The following is an 18308-nucleotide window of genomic DNA, read 5'->3' on the forward strand; positions in this document are numbered from 1 at the left end:
AATCCGCAACAGGCTCCACTTCGAGGAGCGCAACAAGGCTAAGGAGGAGAAGGAGATGCGCGCGTTTGAAGCTCTGCAGAAACAAGTCAAGTCGGGCCAGAAGTTGATCGAAGAATCATCCTAAACAATTGATATCTCTCTGATGAAAGACATTGGTGGCCATGTTTTACCTTTGAAAAGAGTTTTTAAGTCGTCATCTTTAATGTCAAGTTGTGTTCTAACAGTGAAATAGCAGATGGACACATTTCGACCAAATTCCTGCCCATCTACACTCAATATTTCAATGATAATCTACATTTGTAGGAAATAAAGTACTCTTACTGGAAACTGCCAAATGATGTTCAGGTATTGTCTTCACTTGTGACATAAATGATTCATCTGACTGGCTGAAGCTGTTGACTGCCTTCCGAGATGAAAATAGCTGAAGGACAAGATTGAAACCAAACTGCATAATGTTTGTAGTTTTAGCTTTAGATAGAGCACTTTTTAAAAACATCTTTGTCAAATGATAATTGCACAGTGATACATGTAGTTGCAAATTCTTCTTTCGTGTCATCACTGCACTTTTCTGCTCCAGTTGCAAATGACCAAATGGAATAGAGAGTGAAAAATATATAAACTTATGTGTAAAAGTGTTTTAATTTATTTCTCAATTTCTCAGGTCAGTTTCGGTGCAATTTGTTTTGCCTTCAGTTGATTTGTATTTTCTGAATGGCTAATATATTTTCCTTTTCTCATTTTCACAACCCTTTCTGCATTATTCTTTGTAACAGAATTATGGCCACAAAATACTTGTCTAGTGTCTTCATTAATTTTAAAGTTTGATTTATTGTAAATACATGAGGTCTGATAGCATTTTGATTCTTTCTGTGAAGGGTAATTATTCTAGCTATGTTTGGCCACACTTGTCGAATGGATTGTTTCATCACAGAGTGAACGGTGAGTGTGGAAGAGATTCAAACTACAAATGTAATTGAACTTCAGTATACTGAGCTGCCACTGTATCACTGTTTCCTCTAATGAATTTGTAGTGAAACATTTCTCTCTTCGTAAGAGGCAAGTTAAAATTGTATTCGGCTGAATTTTCCTCAGTGGTTTTGAAATACATGTAATACCAAATATTGCTTTTTCCATTTTGTTTTTCTGCTACTTAGATAACTCATCCGCTTTTTGTAGTTAGAGTGGCTCACGCAGAAAAGTAAGTGGCTCGCGCAGAAAAGTAAGTGGCTCACGCAGAAAAAAAGTAAGTGTGTTTTGCAAAAAAGTAAGTGGCTCACGCAGAAAAGTAAGTGGCTCACGCAGAAAAGTAAGTGGCTCGCGCAGAAAAGTAAGTGTCTTGAGCAGAAAAGTAAGTGTCTTGAGCAAAAAAGTAAGTGTCTTGAGCAAAAAAGTAAGTGTCTTGAGCAGAAATATAAGTGTGTTGCACATTGTTGCTATCGGCCACGGTACAATTCAATTCGAATAGTTGCGTGTCAGTTTGGTTGCGTTCACATTTTGCCATCGTCCACAATATGATTTTGTAAGCATGTTCCCAGGAATTGAAATATGCGTTAGTGTACCAGTGCTATTGTATTTTTGCATCCGTTCTCTTTATCACAAAGCCGGTAAATCTTTACTAGACATCGTTAGATTGTATCTTGATAAGTAATAATGGAAAGTAACAAAATATTTCCAACACCTTTAGGTGATACTGTGTCGTTTACATCGGTGGTGACGTCAGTGCAGACTGAAGTGGACAGACTGACTCAGCAGGGGGTCAACAAAATCATCGCGCTTGGACACGCCGGTAGGTCCTGAGATTCTGCTGTGCCAAAGAGAGAGAGAGAGCGAAAGAGAGAGGGAGGGAGGGAGGTAGGGAGAGAGAGAGAGAGAGAGAGAGAGAGAGAGAGAGAGAGAGAGAAAGACACACAGAGAGATAGAGACAGGGAGAGACAGCGAGGCAGAGACAGAGAGAGGGAGACAGAGAGATACAGAGAGAGACAGAGACAGAGACAAAGAGAGACACACAGAGAGAGGCAGACTGATAACAGCAAACAAACAAAACAGCTGATGGATATGCAGGTAAACAGACCTGTCCTTGGCACTGATTCATACATAGTCGGGAACTCCTGACCTTGGTACTGACTTATATATAAGCAGACATGTACATGCCTCTCCTTGGTACCGATTTGAATATAGGCGGACAGGCCTGCCTTGGTACTGACCCATATATAGGCGGATAGGCCTGTCCTTGGTACTGACCCATATATAGGCGGATAGGCCTGTCCTTGGTACTGACCCATATATAGGCGGACAGGCCTGTCCTTGGTACTGACCCATATATAGGCGGGCAGACCTGTCCTTGGTACTGACCCATATATAGGCGGACAGGCCTGTTCTTGGTACTGACCCGTATATAGGCGGGCAGACCTGTCCTTGGTACTGACCCATATATAGGCGGACAGGCCTGTCCTTGGTACTGACCCATATATAGGCGGACAGACCTGTCCTTGGTACTGACCCATATATAGGCGGACAGACTTGTCCTTGGTACTGAATCATACCCATACATAGGCAGACAGGCCTGTCTATCATATTTAAGCAGATGTGCCTTTAAGGTACTTTATTACGTCCTCGTGCTTGTTAGTTACGTTTTTCACTGCGTATGACCGTATGTACGTTTAATCACCATTCGTCTTGATGCACTAGCTAATGCATATCGTCGGCACCATGTAAAAGACAAAGTAATAAAAAAGACTATCAGAAGGGCTAGAAATGCCTAAAAGACGAGTCCATATAGATGTTAAAGGGGCATTCCACTCCAGAAGCGAGTGTTATTTTCTGATAGATGATATTTTTTGGGATACAAATGCACTCGACTTTTCGCAAAGTTACCTGATTTGTCTTTTAGACAATATTCTTTTCTAAATTAGAGCACCCCCATGCGGACCCGCTTCTAATGTACTGCGCCGTATATGAGTTCGCGACTTCCGTCACACCTTCTCGCTAACGGTAGTCGGGATAAGCTTGACAAAGCAGTCAAGTGATAATCACACATGTATGGAAATACAAAAAAAAGTTTGAAGACTATATCATCTTGGGATGGGGATATTTGGCCACTTAACTATAAGGAGTTGAAAGTAGGTCAACGTAAAATGGCGGCGCCAAAACTGCTTGTGTGGCCGACGTTGGGCACAATTTCTCGCTAACGGTAGAACCGCTGAGCAAACGAAAGTGGTAGGGTGGCTATCGGACATTTAGGAAGGAACACACAAAGTTTGAAGCTCAGCGGTTCTTGGAATCCAGAGATGTGGTCACTTTTGTGGATCATTCTTCTCTAAAAAGGCTACTTTTATACATTAACAAATTACTACAGAATGACCCACAAACGTTCTAATGACGTTTGCGCACACACATACAGTCTACTCAAAAAGTGATCCTAAAACATCATAGTATCGAAATCTATACTAGTACTAACCGGTAACTGTTCCCATGATCAAAGCCACGTCCTCCCTCAGCAGCGCACAATGCATTGGAAGGGTCCTCAAGGGAATTCAAGAACTCGTTTGCTACAATGTTCCCTCTGCGTTTAAGCTTAAACTTGTGGTAAATTTGACCAAACAAACTTGATTCAAACATAATTATTTATTCTCTGAGGAATAATAATACTAGTTTCTGGAGTGGAATGCCCCTTTAAGATGCACTCTCACTACACTTGTGTCAAGCTTGCGTCACTGCGGGGTTCGAAAGATACTGAACGAATTTCAGATATAAAGAACGAATTTTCTTTCTTTTTGTGTATCATGTCTTCTTCTAAGTCATCTTTTACGTATCACGCAATATCTGAATTCTAAAAAAATCGGAGAAAATAACAAAACAGTGACGCAATGAACGAACCCCGCAGTGACGCAAGCTTGACGCAAGTGCAGTGAGATACCACCTTAACCATTCACATTTTGATATCTCTGCCCGCCACCAGGTATCCACGTGGACACGGAGGTGGCGTCACGTGTGCGGGGCGTGGACATCGTGGTGGGAGGGCACACCAACACTTTCCTCTACACAGGTCAGCTATAAAGGCAAACATGGCAAAATGAATAAAAAAGCGTATAGTCACTGACCGAACCACAATCAGAATGGCGACGGCAAACATTCTATATACCACACGTTTTACCACGCTGTTGATGACGTCATCACCCAGTTTTGAGTTTTGATTGGCTGTCGTCCTTTTCTGAGTTTTGACCTGAGTTTTCATTAGCTAAAGGCGGAAGAAAAATTCTGAGTTTTGATAGGCTAAACTACCGGAAAAACGGCTACCGGAAACGGCTACAACAACAGTCTTTTCCCACTCCGGGGAAAGACTTAATAATATATAAAAATGCAACGAAACATATGTTACATGTATTAAGTATACACGTTTGAACTATCTACTTAACCGTTAGGCCCAATAATTCTTTTACTGAGAAAAGTTAAGAAGTTTGATACAGAATCATGACTAGTGGTCTTGAATATGAACTGTGCTGTGAAGTACATTTATTGGCGACGCCACAGGGGCTTAGCTTTTGAATGTAGCGCTGCGATCGTGTTAAAAGTAACAAAAACATCTATGCATTCTCAAAGGGCATTGTCGTTGCCATTTGTTGTCTTAGGACAAAACCAGAGAAGTCCTTGCTGCGACGAAATACGAAAGGAGTCGTTTTGAATGGACGGTTCATTTCCTATTTTTTTTTTTTTAATTTGATCGACCAACCATCACAACGCATTCAACATTTGGTTTTGAATTTTGACCACTCATCACATTGCAACTGACGTCACAATTTTTACTCCAGGGCAAGCACCAAACATAGAGGACCCGGCTGGCGCTTACCCTGTTGTGATCCGTCCTGACCACGCCCCCTCGCGTCCCGTGTTGGTAGTGCAGGACTACGCCTTCGGGAAGTACCTGGGTTACCTCCGAGTGACGTTTGATGACGCAGGAGAGCTGATCCACTGGGATGGGAACCCGATCCTGTTAGACGATACTGTTCCTAAGGGTAAGATCAGGTTCTGATGCTCGTTTTATAGACAAAAGAATAGCTACCAATCAAGAATTTAAAAAGAAGTTTGTAGGCCTGAAGTATTTGCTTTATGTTTGAACATCTCCCTGAGAGTTTCTATATATTGAGGGTACATTCAGATACAAACCCCAATATATATATATATTTGAAGCAGGGCATATATATTTATATGCCCTGCTTCAAATACAAAGGCTACGACTGGTTCTAGCTCAGTTTGTAGCATACTGGCAAATTTGAAAGACATTCAGTACGGTGGCCCACAACGACAACTTCGTCGTCTGTGGAAACACATTTTGTGAGCTGCGCGCAGGAAAATGTCGTAACTCACTGAATCAATGGTTTGTACAGACAGTGAAAGGTGTAGCTATAGGCCACGGTGATTCAGACGTTCTCTTCTGGTACAGACCCTGACGTCTTTGCGCTGGTGCAGACCCTAGAGGCCGGCCTGATCAACAAAACGTCAGAGAGTATCGGCAGCACGCACGTCTTACTGGATGGGAGCTGTCGCTTAGGGGAATGCAATCTGGGTACGTATACTGGAAGTGTACATGTTCGTCCAAAAGTCCAATATCAATTATCGTAAACTAACATATGTTATTACAGCGCAGAAATAGCATTGACACTGAATTAGTAGAATCGTATCTAATAAATTCGTTTCACACACATTACATGTCGATTGTTTTATGTTGATATCTGACGTCTCCCGCCTACGTTTACGTTGTCACATTTGATTTTTTGATCTTCACTTTTCATTTAACTGTATTGCAAACGTAATCCAGGCAGAATAGTCTGCAACTAAATGGTGTAACAGAAGTGGAGATCCAACTAAAATAAACGAACAAAGAAAGAAACAAATCTTGCGTCTGTTTCATATGACCTTAAACAAACAAAAAATGATTTGCGCAGATTCACATTTTGTTTAACATCAAATATCGCGATATTTCGAGCGATGTATCACGAGAAGAGCATTACTAGGGGTGACGTTATTGTTGAATGTCGCCATGTTTTTTTTGTCCCGTTACCAGGTAACCTGATCACAGACTCGATGCTGCACCAGAACAACAAACACCCGGACGAAGTCGGTTGGAACGACGTTGGCATCGCCATTCTAAACGCCGGCGGGATCCGGTCAACTATATCCCAAGGTGAAGATATTTACAGTTACGCTAATTGTGTTTTAGGGGCTAGTCCATTCCCTGATCAGGGAATGGACAAGCAGATAAGTAGCTGACTGCAAACAGGAGACAAAAAACACGGAAGGCTGAGGATGGAACTAGGTGAAATGAGGTTTGTGGGTAAGTGGCTTTACAGAGAGGTCGTGGGTCAATGGTGACTGGAAGTTTGGTCTGTCACAATTGATTAGAACGATGATGTTGACATATTGGGATTTCCTCACGGATCATTACCTTCGTGAAGCGGAGGTTTTGTCGCCATTTTATACTTTGTGTGTTTGTGATAGATCTTAGAGCACAGGAGACGATCCCTTAGAATAGATCAAGCTGTAATTACCCTCATTTGCATGACTTAAGAGACAGAGTGAAGTAATAGATTTACAGAATCTCTGGATATTTTCACGGAGGTTTGAAGACTCTTTGTGTGTTTGTTGATTTTATATTAAATATTTAGATTTAAAAAAATGAATATTTGCAGGTTCCGTCACTGTGGGAGACATTGTCGGAACGCTGCCCTTCCAAAACACCATCGACATCGTGGAGCTGCGCGGGGAGGACGTCATCCGGATGTTGGAGCACTCCGCCAGTGTGATCGGCAATCCCAGGTTCCTCCAAGTTTCCGGTCAGTGGTTGAAAGATTACTTGTTAGGCCATATTTATTTGATCATGTGGATGGCATCCCCTAGATCTGGGAAATCTGGGAAATTACCTTCATTCAAACGTTTAATGGCATGGCCGGGCCCTAGATTATTATAACTTGCAGTTAAAATCAACACAGGACCCGGCGGCAAAAAAACGCAATGACCTCATAGCGAAAACACCGAGAGGTACCCCAATGGTATCCGTCAGTCCACCGGGACGAATTTGTGGCTTCAGAGCCCGGACGGGCTTACACTCTCTCCGGGCACCGGTGTCAATGGGACTATACCGGGCTATGGATATCACCAGTAACGAGTTAAGAGGAGTGCGTAGAATCAATGTCCATTAGCTCTACAGTTCAAGTAAAACTTTAGTAGCTGGTTGTTTCATAGATAGTTAGTCATCAAGAAGATGTATTTGTCTCAGCTGTTGTTATGTCCTCAAACGATGAGAGCTTTGCTGACAAAGTTCCATCCCTTTCCTGCAGGTCTCCGTGTCACCTATGACGAAGCCCAGCCGGTTGGACAGAGAGCGGTGAAGGTGGAAGCCCGCTGCAGCAAGGACTGTCTCGTACCGGAGTTTCGCCCGCTGAACGTGTCCGCTCTCTACAGGATCATCATGCCGACGTTTCTAGCGGACGGAGGGGACGGGTACACCATGATAGCGGAGAACAAGACTGCGCACCACATACCAGGTGTGGTGTTAAGTATAACTGATGAGGTGTACATAGAAATTCAAATTCAGAACGAGTAGCCAATAGCAAAGAGATGTTTTTTTTTTAAAATGTAAATGCAGGTCGTTTTATCTGCAAACTAAGACAAAAATATGAAAGACATAAGCGTAGCTGTTTTTGCCTTGTCAAAAATAATCATTCTCGGATTACAGATTAGTAAATGTCAATATATGTGCGAATGTACTTGTAGCTATGATTATTATAACGTTGAAATGAAACATAAAACGTAGTTTCATTGGAATGGTACGTACCAAAGTGCTGTATTTTCTCTTAGAAAAAAATATATATAGGGAAATAGAACTTGATGACGTCGTCCATATGTTCCGATGATTATACATTAGGATCATTTCATGCCAAGTTACCAGTGCAACTATAGTTTATATATCGGAAAATGGAACGTTAAATTGCCTATGTAGCCAGTGAGAAGACCTAACTCCTTAGAATTGAAGCTCTAACTCCTTAGTCACCAGAAACTCACGTAGACCCCAAAGTGAAAAAAAGTAACTAAGAAAAGAGATGGAATTAAGTGGCTGTCAAAGTAATTCTTCTCATTGTGATACAATCCAACATTCGAAACGCACAAAAGTATCAAAAACGTGTTTTGCAATAAACATTGAAGAACTCCCGTGTTGTTGACCTCCAGGTGATTTAGACACAGACATCCTGATAGAGTACATCGCTGCTCTCTCCCCGCTGTCTGTCGGACTGGAGGGGAGACTGCGGATCATCAACTCCTCCCAGACTCCGGCTGAGAACTGCAGGGACGTACCGACCTCCGCTTCTGGTCAGTTCTTATATAGTCTTGGTGATTAGTGTTGGGGATTGGGGTGTCTGTGTGGCGCAACGGCTAGAGCGTTGGAATCAGAATCAGTAGGAGCTGAGTTCGATAGTCGCCATGCCCCTGCCCCCATGACGGTGTAGTGACGCCCACCGAGCCTCGCGGCTAACCTGTCTAAAGGTGCCAAAAACACCTAAGGATTTGGTGCTGCCAGTGTGTCAACATCTGCACACTTGCCTTTAAGACCCGTGCATTTTTTTCTTGGTGATTAGTGCAAAACTGCTGAGATAATGGTTCATACATAAAATTTTGCATAAAATGTTTTACAGAACAATAAAAACTTGATAGGAACTTGATTTTACATGGTAACCGTTGCTAGGTAACCTTTTTTGCTTAGCAACTGGTATATTTGAGAGTTAATGTTTGCATATTTGCCCTAAAATGGTGTGCAAGTGTTGTCATTACTTTATGTATGGGGGGAACTGGCGAGAAAGTGTTGTCAGCCATACTTAAATTTCAGCTCAGTGACGTTAAATTGGCCAAAAAATAGCTAGCAGGACAAGGGTTGATATCTGTTATCTCTAGATTTAAAAGATGACTCGGGGAGTAACTTGACTTCGTAAACTTTGTTATGGAGGTCTCCGGTCTCCACTGAGGAGAACTGCATGGCTTATTGAAGCTATACTGAAGTCTAGAGTATACGTTAGCTGGATTTAAATTGGTGATGTCTGGTCATTATATGATATTACTGAGGTATTTCCTCTGAGGCAGTTCTTTGTGAAGGAAATATCACGCTGTTTTGTACCCCAGGCGTTTAGAGTTTTCTTTATTTCTTCATCTTTCAGTCACATCGCCTTCTGTAACCCACAATGGCGCAATGCGTACTCGTCCGGAAGGTAAGGGATATATATATATATATATATATATATATATATATATATATATATATATATATATATATATACTAGTATATCTATACACACACACACACACACACACACACACATACACACACACACACACACACACAAACACACACATATACTCTCTCTCTCTCTCTCTCTCTCTCTATACTAGTATATATATATATATATATATATATAGAGAGAGAGAGAGAGATACATATATATATATAGATAGTTAGATGTTGTGGAGTTTCATTCTGCTTTTCCTTACTGTCATTCACTTGAATTCATTCATTCATACATTCACGTTCACTCATTCGCATCTTTTCACGTCATTATTCATTTCCCCATCAATTTAATCGGTTTTACAATTTTTGATTTAATCATTCGTTCAGGCATTGGTCATTCTTTCACTTTTCCTTCCTGCCTTCGAAATTAATTTCTTCGGTTATTCATCATGTTAACCTTCAAAGAAAGGTACTTTCCGAACATAATCTAATCAGGTTGGTACAATATAGAATATAGGAGAATTCTTTTACACAACCAGTTAGTAAAGTTAGTACTCACTGATTTATAAAATGTTCCGGTGTCTCTCAGACATTTTCCTCGGAGCTTCTGACTGGAGTTCTACTTCTCATTGCTACATGTAGCGGATGTAGATTGTGTTCTCGCCGCAAAAGCGCCACCACATTATATGATTGCATTTCAGTAAGAACAAAGAGCAGTTGATTGTTTGTCTATATCATCTGAAGGTAAACATCACATATGGCCTTGCAAATGTTACCGTTCTAGTTTAAATCTCTTTCTTGTACATCAATCAATCAATTCATTCTTTCACTCCCTTGGATTAGCTGCCATAAACTTCACATTGAAACAGGAATACATACCTTCTGGAACAAAGACTTTGCAAATATTGTAATTTAGATACGTAAGAGGACGAATGTCATTTAGTAGAGTGTAGATTGTTTACCATAGAGAGAAAAGAACTGTATAAGGTTATACAAAACCAATTTCCTTATTTCATACACTAAAGTTCTGTAGAAAAATTCATATTCCAAATAAAGCTAGACAAACCATCTATAATAAATCATATCTGCTCTTTTATCTCCACCAGAACAGAAAAGGGAGGAAAAGTTGAATTTATCCAGCAATAGTCTCTTTTTGTATCTTTTAACTGTATCTTTTCAACATGTCTTGTTGTGACCTGTACTTAGCCCGGTGTGGCAAAAATGTGCAATAAAGGTCTTCATTCATTCATTCATTGACAGGTGACAATGACAGGCGTGACCATGACCAGGTCGCGGCCATCGCCGTGGGTGTCGTTGTCCTCGTCTGCGTCGTCGCCGCCATCGCGGCCTGTGTCGTTCTGCGCATGCGTCGCCGGAGAAAGGGGTTTGACATGACAGCTGCGTCGTACGGCATGGGTCACACCAACCCAGCCGTCGTCATGGAGACGGGGAATTCCAAGTGATCAAAGATTCCGACGAATCACCCTCATTCCTCATGGTCCTTGTTAGGCTTAGGTCCCAATTCCCAACCCGGGGCCCGGCCGGGTAGCTTTCGGAAACGAAAAATATTATATAAAAGGCAACAAAACTTCAACTTGTAACCCGGACATGTAAAACTGAAACATTCTCATTCTCTTACTGTAGTCGTATTGCCGTCATCTGGAACAATTTACCACTAGACATCCGCCAACATATGTATTCTAACCTCACTCTACAGTCAGTTAAAAAATTCTTGATTTCATATTATAGATCCCGATTAAGCGACACATTTACTGTTGATAACTTATGTACCTGGATAACCACCTGCAGATGCTCATTATGCATAGCGACATAGTTTGATCTCCCATTATTCTGTTATGCCTTGCTATTCTCTCTTTTTTATTGCATGTATTATTGTATGTATTTAATGTCAGGCTTGTTTTTATCCTAAGTTTGTATATCTTTGGGGGAGTCGGCCTCGTAGAGGAACTTGATTTCTGTTGCCGACTCCCCCCAGATTGTACACAATCTGAGAAGTGGAATAAATGAAATAAAAAAAAAATAAAACACAAAGAAGGTAAAAAAAATAGTAATGAGCCTAATTTGTGCATATTCCTTGATAAACACTTTCATCTTTCGTTTCCGAAAAACATACCGGCCTGGCCCCGGTTTGGAATTGGGACCTAAACCTAAAGCCTGTATACATCATATTTCCAAACCGGGGTCCGGCCGGGTAGCCTTGGGGATCAAAAACTATGATATAAAAGACAACAAACTAAACAAGACGTAAAGAAAATGGTCGGCATTTTTCCCCTGTTTTATGTATACACTTCTATTTTTAGTTTCCACAAACAACCCAACCGGGCCCCGGTTTGGAAATGTGACATTGGCCTTAGACCGGACTGTCATCAATCAATCAAACAATCAATGAATCAATCAATCAACCAATCAACCAATCAATCAATCAGTCAATCAATCAATCAAGCAACCAATCAATCATTCAATCAATCATTCAATGAAGCCATAAAATCAACAACATATAAACCAGTCGAATAACAAAATTCTATGTACACAACCTAGTGACTTTAACCTTCCTCGGGGCAGTTTTGTCTGGTTCACTTGCACTGCAGTACTGCAGCATAGGTGTCGCTACTTACAGATGCCGTCCCAAACATAGAGTTGCGTACAAAGAATTTGGTTATTCGGAGACTTAAAAATCTGATCAAAAGCACTGTTCATTAATTAGACAAACACTCAATACATCAATCATTGATATGATTCATCAATATCAACGATCAATATTAATCATCAATATTGACGATGTGGATAAGGGATGTCAACCTATCTAGCAATGTGTGTATATAGTCATCTAAAATGAACATATCATACCGTTATTGATAGTTGTATATGCAATTTTAAAGATTTTTATAGTAATGTTTTGACTATCACGTGGAATCGACGCCATCTGATAGATAGTAATGTAGTAAGAATTAAAGCAAAGTTTTAAAAATGTGATTCGTAGCAAGATTTTGGAACAAAGAATATCTGTTTTTTACACCGAGTACCGGATTTGACAAGTCATATTGTGACCATCGCATACGTCACACGGCAGGTCAATGATATCTAACGCTGAAAAATACATCGAATTTTTATCTTTACTATGTAATTGATAACTGAATTGTATTGTGATATTGTAGCGCAATCTAGATCTCATCTCTGTACAAACCATGCATTTACAAATAAACCGTTCATATATTTATTTTTCTCCAAGCGTATACATATTTCAGAGGTGTTGGTTCTTTTAATTATAAGTATCAATCTGTAATCACAGTGCAATCCTAATGCACATAAAGGCTGCAATTATAGGGGCATTCCACTGCAGAAGGGAGTGTTATTGCCCAATAGATAATGTATCAATGAATACATGATCAGCTGACCTTTTGTGGAATTCCACTTGTGGCGAATTATGCAACGTGTGTTTGTAAAACAATATGACACTCACTAAACCCATGCAGACTCTACCCATGTATTCCCTATACGTGTAGACATTTCCTTTATAGTAAATATTTTCGGCATAAATGAGGGGCGCTAAGCACACCAAGACGGTCAGTTGTTCATAAGATATCAAAGAACACATATCAAAACGTGTTTTTCTAAGCGCCCCTGAAATTAGCTTTGTATCCTAACTTACGTCAGCCGTTGTCAGGCACATATTATTCAGCCATAGGCTGAGATTGATTTAATTCAATTAGAGGGTACTTAGGGAGTTTTGTAGAAGACTAAATGCTTTTTTATGCGCGTGGGGCTAAAGGGTTCTCTATCGTATAATGGTACATAGCATACATTTGTCACTTCTACAATTGATATCTATCGGAAAATAGCAGTCCCGTGTGGTGTGGAGTGGAATGCCCCTTTAACGTCTTAGCATTCACAAACCTCTTTGAAATGTTTTTATATGTATGCGCTTCACAGGGTAGATTGGCAGCTTATCCCAAAACATTAGTCTTGTCTACCATTCGACGAAAAACAATGTTTAAAATTAAAAATACTATTCCCAACACGTAATATTCATAAAGAACGTGTCCTTACATAAAAGAATATCAAACTAAAACTACATCAGTGCTCCCTCAGACTAATCATGGTATTATATTTTTCATATCTATCAATTTTTATTTTTAAAGACTGTGGCTTTTTAGCTTGACTAAATCACGCTTCTATCAGTACCAGGCCTTCCAGTGGCTGCCCCCCTAGAAGGAGTAATATTGTGTCATACAAACTAGAAAACTCCTTGTTTAGACAGTAAAGTGTGCAAATGTCTGGGCAGGCAAATCCTGGCCGTACCGGCCTTGCAGGGCCTGGGGGCGGGCCAACCAGCGGGCCGCCCCGCCAACCTCCATCTGTCCACGACGATGAAGACGCAAGCGACGATGAAGACCACGTTTATGAGAACTCGGACAACGTTGGCAACGAGGAAGCAGAATCCTCATACAAAAAAGAAGCGACCGAATCGTCCACAGATGACGTTTGGGCAGGGGACGTCAGACGTGATGTCTACGTCACTGACGCAGCGGACAAAAGCACAGGTACCAACTTACGAAAATTCACAGTGCCGCGTTTAAAGGACAGCATCAGAAAATTTTCAATTCGTTATTTTCCAGTAGTTTACTCATTAAAAAGTTGATGTACGTCAATTTTTACATTGACCCTGATATGACCCTGTAGACACGTTTGAACTTCGCGCTCTCCTCCTTTCCCCGCCGCGCTGGCCGATGACGTAATGGCCGCGTTCTGAGAGTCTGACGTCACAGATCCAAAACTTCTAGCCAGCCATTTTGCTCCGTGAACCTCGGTCCTCTCAGCGGTAAATAATCACTCCGCCATTCTGGAGTTCAGTCCGTAGTTGTTGACAATTACTTTGGTGGACCTGTAAGTCGCATTGTGACCTGTCTACGAAGCCATAGTCCCCGGGAGACTAAACATGAATGAGCTTGCCTGCGAGTAAACCGCGCGGCGACGGGACGAAATCAAAACAATGGCGGTGGGGAAGGTTCACGCACCGTGCCATTCTGGACTGTTACAAGAGCGAGTTTGGGTCAATCCTTACCTTCTCCTTTCCGGACAGCACAGCGATAATTACACGTAAGCTTCCACGAATTTTGGTTGAATTCACAGTTGTCCAACTGGCAGTGACATAAAAAAAAAAAGAAAAATTTTCCTCTGACAACATCGGACGATCCCCTTTTCGCGCCGAAACATACATACAACACAGGCCGGCATTGTGAATGGCGCGAAATGTCGGCTTCGTTTGAGAGTCCGTGATTTATTTTGATGGAACACCCAATAATCTCCGCCAAAGCTACATGATTGAAAAACCGGACAGTGCAGATAATTTACCCGAGAAACAGAAAATAAAGTGAGAGGCGAGGCGTAACTCGCTCGAATCTGTAAAAGTTGCGGTGCTATCTGTTTCGGCGCGATAAGGGGATCGTTCGATATGTAGTGATCAAGGGTATGTTGTCAGAGGAAAATGTTTCTTTTTTTTAATGTCACTGCCAGTTGGACAACTGTGAATTCAACCAAAATTCGTGGAAGCTTACGTGTAATTATCGCTGTGCTGTCCGGAAAGGAGAAGGTAAGGATTGACCCAAACTCGCTCTTGTAACAGTCCAGAATGGCACGGTGCGTGAACCTTCCCCACCGCCATTGTTTTGATTTCGTCCCGTCGCCGCGCGGTTTACTCGCAGGCAAGCAAGCTCATTCATGTTTAGTCTCCCGGGGACTATGGCTTCGTAGACAGGTCACAATGCGACTTACAGGTCCACGAAAGTAATTGTCAACAACTACGGACTGAACTCCAGAATGGCGGAGTGATTATTTACCGCTGAGAGGACCGAGGTTCACCGAGCAAAATGGCTGGCTAGAAGTTTTGGATCTGTGACGTCAGACTCTCAGAACGCGGCCATTACGTCATCGGCCAGCGCGGCGGGGAAAGGAGGAGAGCGCGAAGTTCAAACGTGTCTACAGGGTCATATTAGGCGGATCAATGTAAAAATTGACGTACATCAACTTTTTAATGAGTAAACTACTGGAAAATAATGAATTGAAAATTTTCTGATGCTGTCCTTTAAATAATGTTACGGCTTAGTTACGGTTTATTTAAGGGGGCCCCTCCGGGTACTTTATGGGCTGTTTTTTTCCGCACTTTCGGGCCGGACTCGTACATGGCCCTGTGAAACACCCTGTGGCTCAAGTGGCTATTTTGGAGCACGACCGGGCCCCTTAATTTTGTTAAGTCTAAATAGCGAAAAGCCTGTTCGAAAGCCGGCACCGCGACTCGAGAAAAAATGTTCTTTTGAGAAGCAAGCAGTGAAAACGTACATGCAAAATTTGCAAGTTTTCATTATGTTTTCCTTTCTGCTTCTCAAAATGACATTATTCGCGCGTCGTGGTGGCAGGTTCCGCACAGACGGTACAAATAAATAAATACTAGTAATAGTGAGAAATGCTGCATGATTAGAGTTCATTCGCTTTGGTCGAGTTAGGGCCGTGCGTATGTCTGGTGGCAGGAATTCAAGATCTAGAAGCATAGTAGTAACAATCGATGTTCAATAACATTAGAAGTGATACCTACCTACCTACCTACCTAGTCCCTTGACCTCCAGGTCGTTGGGGGGACAAGGTAGAAGTGATAGAACGTGCTAATAGTTGTAAAAAAGACGAACGTTTCAAAAGGTGACGACCGTTTTGGGACGGAAATGAGCACCGCCTATAAAGCTGTCCAGTGCCACGCCGAACATTTTTTTCAAAATATTTTTTTATTTTATTGTAAATTATCAATATTTCAGATATTATGAAAAGAACCTTTTTTTCTATGACCTGTTAACCCGGTAAAGCTCTCCATGGTAATTTTGGATGTTGCATGCATTTAGCCTCAAGACGTGCTATCTGTGACGTGATTCACAGCCACCGTCACTTCCTCGCTGCTACCGTCGCCCTGGTAGCCCTGGTCTCAGCGCAAATCATTCTGACTGTCTATTCGGACGGTCGGTTCTCCAAAGTCGACGAGGTAGATGATTTACATAACATTTTTTTATGTTTTGGGTAGCGTTTGTGTGCGTGTGTGCTTGCTTGCATGTGTGTGTGTGTGTTTGTGTGTGTGTGTTTGTGTGTGTGTTTGTGTGTGTGTTTGTGTGTGTTTGTGTTTGTGTGTGTGCGTGCGCGTTTGTGTGTGTGTTTGTGTGAGTGTGTGTGATGGACAGCATAACTCTAGAAGGCATGAATGGTTTGTATTGATATTTGGTTTGTGGGTATGCCTCGATGAGGCCAGAAAATGATGAGATTCCAAGGCCTAGCGGCTTATTTAGGTACTGAAGGGGGACTTCCGGTTTTGATATCTCGAATTCTGGACATACTTTTGTGAGTTTTGAGTGGTAGATAGCTCTTGATGTAGAGAGTAGGTGGTGCTATTTGAGCCTGTGGCTTATGTATATACGTAACCAAAAAGGAGAATAACATTGATAGATGAAACTTATTCAAATGATGACGAGAAATGCATAATCAATGAGAAAATGTAATAATTCCATAGTGGTAAATGACGGTAATTTTATCCTTGTGGCATTTGGAATTACGTGAAGGTGAACATCCTTGAATATGAATTATGCAAATCAGGACCTCATTGGCATAAATGATCAGAAAATGTTACTAATAACTATAGCAACTTCTGCGATTTTGGGTGGGGCATATGATCAACAACACAACTTATGTAAGTGATCTGCATAATTAATGAGAAAAAAAGATACATGGAACTCTAGTTTCTACATAATGCCACGTTGATTCGAAAACTAGTATATGAATCTGTTGTTCGGTATAGTACTTGAATACATCATTCTGTGTGTACACTATGTTTAGTCATTTGTTCAACCTTCCTAATCAACTAGATTTCATAATGAAGGTATCTTTTTTTTACAAACCTTGGAACAGCGTCTGCAAGGTTTGGAGCAGCTTCTGGACAAGATGCCCATAGCGTCAGGCAAGTTGGTGTTTTATTTGATTTCCTTTTACACAATATATGTTCATGTATTCAATCAACGACATGTTTTGATCGACGATATGTATTTTTTTTTCTGTTGAGGTACTCTTGTAACGGTGTTTTTTTAGTCACTGCTGTTGTCTCGGTTTGTTTGTTTATTTTGATCTCCAATTATGGTTTTGTATGTCCGCACCGAATTTGAATGTTAGGCCCCGGTCACAAACATCGCACGATTTATGGCGATGGGAATTCCATGTGCAGGAATATAGCGCCGTACGTCGAACTTTACGATGACCCAGGTGCAATGGTGAAACACACAAAACGTGCGAGGGTGATTAACTTGAAGCTGCCTCTAGAGAGGAATATACTCAACTAAACAATTTTATTGTTACACAGACTATGCCCAGCCGCTGATATGGCATGTATTATGTACAAAACGCAATTTTGCGTCAGCTAACCTCAAAGAAACGTAGGCGTTCAAAAGACAGTGTTGAATGTGTGTATGTTCGGGTGCTCAACGCTCGGTTGTCCATGTTCGCTGCAGCTCTCTCTGTTGGACCACGCGGACCACCTGGACAAGTCGGACCGAAGGGCTCGGTCGGGCCAGTGGGCTCTCCCGGCATCACTGGGGCACCTGGATCTCCCGGGAAAAATGGGTCACGTGGGCCAGTGGGCTCTCCCGGGGACGCTGGGCCACCTGGACCGATCGGGCCAGCGGGCTCTCCCGGGGAGGCTGGGACAGCTGGACCGATCGGGCCAGCGGGTCCTTTCGGGAAGGCTGGGCCACCTGGACCGACCGGGCCAGCGGGCTCTCCCGGGTTCACTGGGGCACCTGGATCTCCCGGAAAAAACGGGTCACGTGGGCCAGTGGGCTCTCCCGGGGACGCTGGGCCACCTGGACCGATCGGGCCAGCGGGCTCTCCCGGGGAGATTGGGCCACCTGGACCGATCGGGCCAGCGGGCACTCCCGGAGAGGCTGGCCCACGTGGAGCAGTGGGCTATCCTGGAAAGACCTGGGCCACCCGGGAA

The 18308-nt window shown here is 42.1% G+C and overlaps 1 protein-coding gene across 1 annotated transcript in view; it reads left to right on the forward strand.

Moving 5' to 3' along the window:
* Positions 1 to 11103, forward strand: part of LOC118409993 (snake venom 5'-nucleotidase-like) — a 20187-nt gene extending 9084 nt beyond the window's left edge. The window contains exons 4-13 of the mRNA XM_035811439.1: positions 1685 to 1786; positions 3959 to 4045; positions 4809 to 5012; positions 5441 to 5563; positions 6062 to 6181; positions 6687 to 6830; positions 7335 to 7541; positions 8224 to 8364; positions 9204 to 9254; positions 10532 to 11103. Coding sequence (XP_035667332.1) covers positions 1685 to 1786; positions 3959 to 4045; positions 4809 to 5012; positions 5441 to 5563; positions 6062 to 6181; positions 6687 to 6830; positions 7335 to 7541; positions 8224 to 8364; positions 9204 to 9254; positions 10532 to 10734 — 1382 coding nt within the window. The 3' untranslated portion in view covers positions 10735 to 11103. The remainder of the gene's footprint in view (positions 1 to 1684; positions 1787 to 3958; positions 4046 to 4808; positions 5013 to 5440; positions 5564 to 6061; positions 6182 to 6686; positions 6831 to 7334; positions 7542 to 8223; positions 8365 to 9203; positions 9255 to 10531) is intronic.
* Positions 11104 to 18308: the final 7205 nt, after the last annotated feature.

Source organism: Branchiostoma floridae, chromosome 2, assembly GCF_000003815.2.
Source record: "Branchiostoma floridae strain S238N-H82 chromosome 2, Bfl_VNyyK, whole genome shotgun sequence".
Taxonomy (NCBI): domain Eukaryota; kingdom Metazoa; phylum Chordata; class Leptocardii; order Amphioxiformes; family Branchiostomatidae; genus Branchiostoma; species Branchiostoma floridae.